At 37.5% G+C, this 6,943-nt stretch overlaps 1 protein-coding gene across 2 annotated transcripts in view; it reads left to right on the plus strand.

The window, feature by feature from the left end:
* LOC115219184 (alpha-1,3-mannosyl-glycoprotein 2-beta-N-acetylglucosaminyltransferase-like) overlaps positions 1 to 6,943 on the plus strand; it is a 238,712-nt gene that overhangs the window by 227,701 nt on the left and 4,068 nt on the right. For both annotated transcript variants that reach the window (XM_029789293.2, XM_036508888.1), the window contains exons 10-11: positions 3,342 to 3,432; positions 5,132 to 5,302. In XM_029789293.2, the coding sequence (XP_029645153.1) occupies positions 3,342 to 3,432; positions 5,132 to 5,302 (262 nt within the window). The remainder of the gene's footprint in view (positions 1 to 3,341; positions 3,433 to 5,131; positions 5,303 to 6,943) is intronic.

A 6,943-nucleotide genomic window follows, 5' to 3' on the forward strand; every position in this document is an offset into this window, starting at 1 on the left:
GTGCACTTGTGATTACAAGTGAGAAGAACTACCCAATGCACAACAAAGTACAATGTACAGTATGAAGTACAGTGTGTATATTGTTTGTGTAATTGAAATATAAATTAACTGTAGTTAATTTATCATTCAGGTTTCTGAATATCAAAACAGCCTGTTGTATTCTATATTTAGAAAGCAATCAGCAGCCAGATTTTATTAGATGTATTCTGGTGGAAAAAGAAAAAATGATTAATTAATTACAAAGCATTTTTTTTTCATTGTTGTTGTTGTTGTTGTTGTAGATTACAAAATGTCATAAAAATATTCAGGAGAAACATTGTGAAAGTCTGTTCTAATTGGTCTGAAAATTTTACTGCTACAAGTGTAATGAACATACAAAGATACACATACATATACATAAATACTTGCCGATGACACATTGTCATCATCGTCATCATCTTAATGCTCACTTTTCCATTCTTGCACAGATATGACAGGACTTGTTCTGGCAGATCTTTCTATGACCAGATGCCCTTCATGTCACCAACTCTCTCCGGTTTACCCAAGAAGTTATTTTGTCTTGCCCCCACCCATGGCCAGACATGTTTTTCACAAAAGTTGGGCATGAAGGACAACAGATGTATGATGGTGACACTTGTTTATTTACAACCATCACACGATGTCAAGACAAAGGAACACATACACACATGCATCATGTACAATAGGATTCGTTCAGTTTCTATTTGGAAGAATCCACTCTTAAAACTTTGTTTGGTCTGCATATCATCATAATAATAGGTGACACTTATAATTATAATAGTAATAATAATAATAATAATGCTCAGTACCATAGATTTGCTTGTCAGTTGTTTGACCTTAATCAATTGACCATGTCCCTTTGGGGCTGACGATATGTGCATATCTGATCACAAGCAGAAGTAGTGGGGAAGTATCATAGCCATGTGTTGAGAGGGATTCTTCGGAGTTTGAATAATTCACCTTTGGAAACATGGGTGGTTCATTCAACATCCTTAAACAATCCTTATTCGGGGACCTTTTGAGCAGGATGGGTTACTCAGCCAGAATAAAATTCTAACTGGGCCCCACCTGCAAGGTCATGTGCTGTTTATCTTGATATGAGATCACCATGTCGTGCACACATGGTTGTGATGCATGTTCCTAGTGTACCCTTATCAGATGGGTAGTCATGATGGGTATACTGGGCTTCGTATATTTGTACCCCAGTGTCACTTTGATGGCATGCGCTGCACTCTCACTCAATAATAATAAGATTAATAATATAAGATGACACTTGTCCAAAGTACAACTACACAGTGACACCAATACATGACACCTGTATTGGGGAAGCAAACTTCTTAACCATAATTGCCATACCTTTGAGAATTTTTTTTTACACACACACACACATTTGAATTACCTACCTGTAAGTAAAATAATATTTTTAGATAGAATGTAGTTTAATTTCTGACTCTCCTTAGCTATATGTGGCCGGTCCTAGCACCCATGCCGGTGGCACATAAAAAGAAACTTTCAAGCATTGGGCCCCACTGAGGCAATGACAAATGACTGAGGCCTTTTGGCAATATGTTGTGCTTGAGAAGAAGACCCATCAAGCCAAGTGAAATTATTGTCGTGGCAGATACTGGTTCCGTGCAATTTGCACCTGTGCCGGTGGCACATAAAAGCATCCATTACACTCTGAGTGATTTGCGTTAGGAAGGGCATTTAGCCATGGAAACCATGCCAAGTCAGACCACAGTCTGGTGCAGCCCCTCAGCTTACCAGCCCTGATCAAACTGTCCAACCCATACCTGCATTGGACAATGGGCATTAAATGGTGATATATATATATATATATATATATCTAAAAAAACACACACACACACATATGGTGATGCAGACAGGAAAAATAGAACTTAAAATATGAGTATTTGTATATTTTTATTAACATTTAGCAGGAGTAACAGTGTAATTCAAGGCCTGAGAATTTTAGTTGTTGTCAGAAACTCTCTCTCACTTTGAGTTACTCTGTTACTTCTGTTAATATTAATAAAGTATATATACATATATATTATATATATATATAATATATATATATATCTAAAAAAACACACACACACACACATATGGTGATGCAGACAGGAAAAATAGAACTTAAAATATGAGTATTTGTATATTTTTATTAACATTTAGCAGGAGTAACAGTGTAATTCAAGGCCTGAGAATTTTAGTTGTTGTCAGAAACTCTCTCTCACTTTGAGTTACTCTGTTACTTCTGTTAAATATTAATAAAGTATATATACATATATATTATATATATATATATATATATATATATATATATATGGCACATAAGATGCACCATTTGAGTGTGGCCGTTGCCAGTACCCCCTAACTGGCCCTCGTGCCAGTGGCACGTAAAAGCACCCACTACACTCTTGGAGCGGTTGACGTTAGGAAGGGCATCCAGCTGTAGAAACTCTGCCAGATCAGATTGGATTCTGGTGCGCCAGACCTCAGTCAAATCGTCCAACCCATGCTAGCATGGAAAGCGGACGTTAAACGATGATGATGATATATATACATACATATGCATATACACGAGAGAGAGCTGAAAAGTTCCTGGCTTTGGGTAGAAAATACAGAAGTATCAGTTGATTATGGTTTTATTCAACACATTGCCCTCTCAGATTCACACACTTATTGCAGCAGTCCTTCAGTTTTTCTTAGCCCCGTAAAAGAACTTGGAAGGTCGGGCCTCCAACCTGGCCTTTCATAACACCCTTTTACAATGCCAGAAACTTTTCAGCACCCCAACCCATGTCTGTGTTTGTATGTATTGGTTCTTTGTAACATTTTTTGTCATTGATATAGTTATCTCCCCCTTATCTAAAACCCAATCTACAGTTATTCCAGTGTTTCTTGACCATTTTTTACCTAAGAACCCTTTTGATTCCTATTTCACTCAGATGGACCCTCCTAGTCATTCGATGTCTAGAAAACATTTTTTTATAATTGAATTTTACAAGGAATTGTGTAAAAAGAATTAAAATATTTTATGCATTATAGAGGTACAATAAATTTATTGTGCATTAACTTTAACAACAAAATCTTATATTTGGGTTCTGAAAGGGCCATATGAACCCTGGTTGAGAACCACTCCCCTGGCCATGATAACTATTTATAAATACTTGTGTGTGTTTGTAATGAATTCCAAACCTATATTTATTCATGTCTCATTTTTGTTCTTCTTATTTTCATATCACCAACACCAACTCCGATGTGGCTGTAACCATCACCATTGTTATTATTATTATTTATTATTATTATTGTGATCATAGAGGCCAGTTCTTTGACAAACATCTCAAATTTATCAAACTAAATCAACAATTTGTGCCTTTCACCAAGAAGGATATATCCTACCTCATGCAGGTAAGGCAGTTTCTTTTCTCTTGAGTGTGTACGTGTCTGTCTGTCTGTCTGTCAGCAATTTTGTATTTGAGCTTGTGGACATGTGTTAGTGAGTCTCTCTCTCTCTCAGTGTATGTATGGTCTTGTGCATATATGCATATGTATCAGTTTTAGCATGTTTGTGTCTCACTATGTGTATGTGTCATTGAATGTGTGTATGTGTCATTGAATGTGTGTATGTGTCATTGAATGTGTGTATGTGTTAGCATGTCTTTCTCTTTCAATGGATTTGCGTATATCTCTTTTACTCTCTTTTACTTGTTTCAGTCATTTGACTGCGACCATGCTGGAGCACCGCCTTTACTCGAGCAACTCGACCCCGGGACTTATTCTTTTGTAAGCCCAGTACTTATTCTATCGGTCTCTTTTGCCGAACCGCTAAGTAACGGGGACATAAACACACCAGCATCGGTTGTCAAGCAATGCTAGGGGAAAAACACAGACACACAAACACACACACACGCATATATATACATACACATATATACGATGGGCTTCTTTCAGTTTCCGTCTACCAAATCCACTCACAAGGCTTTGGTCGGCCCAAAGCTATAGTAGAAGACACTTGCCCAAGGTACCATGCAGTGGGACTGAACCCAAAACCATGTGGTTGGTAAACAAGCTACTTACTACGCAGCCACTCCTGCGCCTATGTATGTTTGAATTAGTTTGAGTAGGTCTGTTTGTATCTCTTATTTTGTGTGTGTGTGTGCGTATATGAGCATGTATGTACTTACAAGTGTGTGTGTGTGTGTGTGTGTTTCTTTCTCTGACTGTGTACTCGACTGTCTGATTGTACATGCCTCTGATTGTCTGATTGTGTTTTTATATGTCCGTTTATGTTCAAATGTATGCAATTGTACATATGTGTTTGTGTGATTTTGTCTATGTAAGAGCCTGATTGCTTGCCTCTGTAATCATGCACATATATACTTTCTCAAATGTAAGTGAATGTGAATAATTATAAGGTTGTCTCCGTTTGTGTGTGCATATGTATACAAATATATATTATACATGTGTGTGTACATTACGGTTCTATACTTAAGAGATGAGGTAATGCATATATATATATATATATATATATTATATATATATATATTTATGTATGTACGATAATTATAAAAGAAAACACCTACATATGAACATTATTTATATTTTTTATATCATTTACACTTGATGGATATTTGTCCTCATCTTGTTTGTTGTTAACACAATGTTTTGGCTGATATACTCTCCAGCCTTCATCAGGTATCTTGGAGAAATTTCAAACCTGGGTTCTCATTGCTAAGGTATTTTTTGATGATGATGTTGTTGTTGTTATTCAGGTCACTGCCTGGAATCGAACTCGGGATCTTGGGCTTAGTAGCCCGTGCTCTTAACCACTAAGAGCGCAGGCCACTAACCCCAAGATTCCAAGTTCGATTCCAGGCAGTGACCTGAATAATAATAATAATAATAATAATAATAATAATAATATCGAAAAATACCTTAGGAATGAGAACCCAGGTTCAAAATTTCTCCAAGACGCCTGATGAAGGCTGGAGGGTATATCAGCCGAAACGTTGTGTTAACAACAAACAAGATGAGGACAAATATCCATCAAGTGTAAATGATGTATATACAGCTTTGTTAAATACATGTTATTTATATCTTTTGCTAGGATAAGTATGATGTAGATTTTATAAAACGAGTGTACAGTTGTATGACTGTGACAGCAACAGACGTTGTAAACGGCATCGGCAAAGACAAGAAATGTCTCCGAGTACAGTATAACACCAAAGAAGAATTCAAGACGTTTGCAAAGCAGCTAGGCATCATGGACGATCTTAAGGTGAGTTGATGGCGTTCACCAAGCTATGGTGTCTGTATGACAAGTGTTAGATGTTGCGTGTAAAACACAATTGGATTTTTGTTGATGTGTTGTCCCAGCCTCACTCTGATAACAGCTGGGATCTTACGCAGGAGTATGATCCAATTACCTTGTTGTTAGTGTGAAGTGATCCAGCTCGCTTCTTGTAGGCCAGTAACAATCTAGTTATGTTCTTGTAGATGGAAAGGGATCTTATTAACCCTTTAGTGTTCAGATTATTCTGTCAAATGTGATATTTGTTTATTTACATTGTTTTGAATTAATCATTTATTATCTTGTAATTTAGAAATTTCTGTGATGTGATTTTTTAGTTTTAGAATGACATGGTAGGGCTGAGGTGAGAGGTGAGATCTGGTCAGTTTCAATATAAAACAGGTTAAATATTTTGGCCAGATACGGCCTGTTTGAACGCTAAAGGGTTAAAGATCTTTTTAAAGGATGCCAAAGAAACCAGTTGTTGTCTTGTTGATGGGGAGTATGATCCAGCTGCCTTTTCATAGTTGGGGAGAGATCTAGTTTCTTCTTGCAGGTCAGTAATGGTCCACCTGTCTTTAAAGTCGGGGCTGATCCAGCTTCATTCTGATAGTTAATGAGCAATTTATAACTTTGTGGGTTTGGCAATGATCCATTTTATATTACGGACGTGCATTGATCCATCTCCCTTCTGATATATGGAAAGTGACCCAGCCACCTTGTAGGTACTGAGTCTTCCAGCTACTGATAGGAAACGATCCAGCTACCCTCTTATCAGTTGGATGTGATCCAGCTACCTTTTTATAGACAGTGATTCAGCTGCCTTCTTGAAGGTGAGGTTCACTGCTCTTTAATGGCAGAACATTTTCCTGATGATAGATTTAGATGTTGTGAGTGTAGTGGTGAAAGCAAATGTCTGTTATCATCTGTTTTGAGCATCATAGCTGCCATTTGTTGCTAAACATAGAAAGAGAATAATTTTATTTGCATGTTCTGAAATGTGGTCTTATCTTTTTTCATGCTACCATTTCCTGTCTTCTATCTTGCTCAGTGAACCTCTGTGGCCCATTAGTTCCTCTGTTGTTCTGCAATTTCCATGAAATTAAATTGACAAAGTATTTATCTTCAGAACATACCCCACTTCCCTGTCTCTCTATTACTCTTTACTCTTTTACTTGTTTCAGTCATTTGACTGTGGCCATGCTGGAGCACTGCCTTTTAATCGAGTAACTTGACCCCAGTACTTATTCTATTGGTCTCTTTTGCCGAACTGCTAAGTAATGGGGACATAAACACACCAGCATCGGTTGTCAAGCAATGCTAGGGGGACAAACACACACACACACGCACACACACACACACATATATATGTATACATATATACGACGGGCTTCTTTCAGTTTCTGTCTACCAAATCCACTCACAAGGCTTTGGTCGGCCGGAGGCTATAATAGAAGACACTTGCCCAAGGTGCCACGCAGTGGGACTGAACCCAGAACCATGTGGTTGGTAAACAAGCTGCTTACCACACAGCCACTCCTGCGCCTATTGCAGATACTTTTTTTTTCTTTTGGTAGTACAGGAAATGCAGTCAGTATTGTAAGCTAATGAAATACTTGTCAGATTTAT

This window comes from Octopus sinensis, linkage group LG14 (assembly GCF_006345805.1).
Source record: "Octopus sinensis linkage group LG14, ASM634580v1, whole genome shotgun sequence".
NCBI lineage: Eukaryota > Metazoa > Mollusca > Cephalopoda > Octopoda > Octopodidae > Octopus > Octopus sinensis.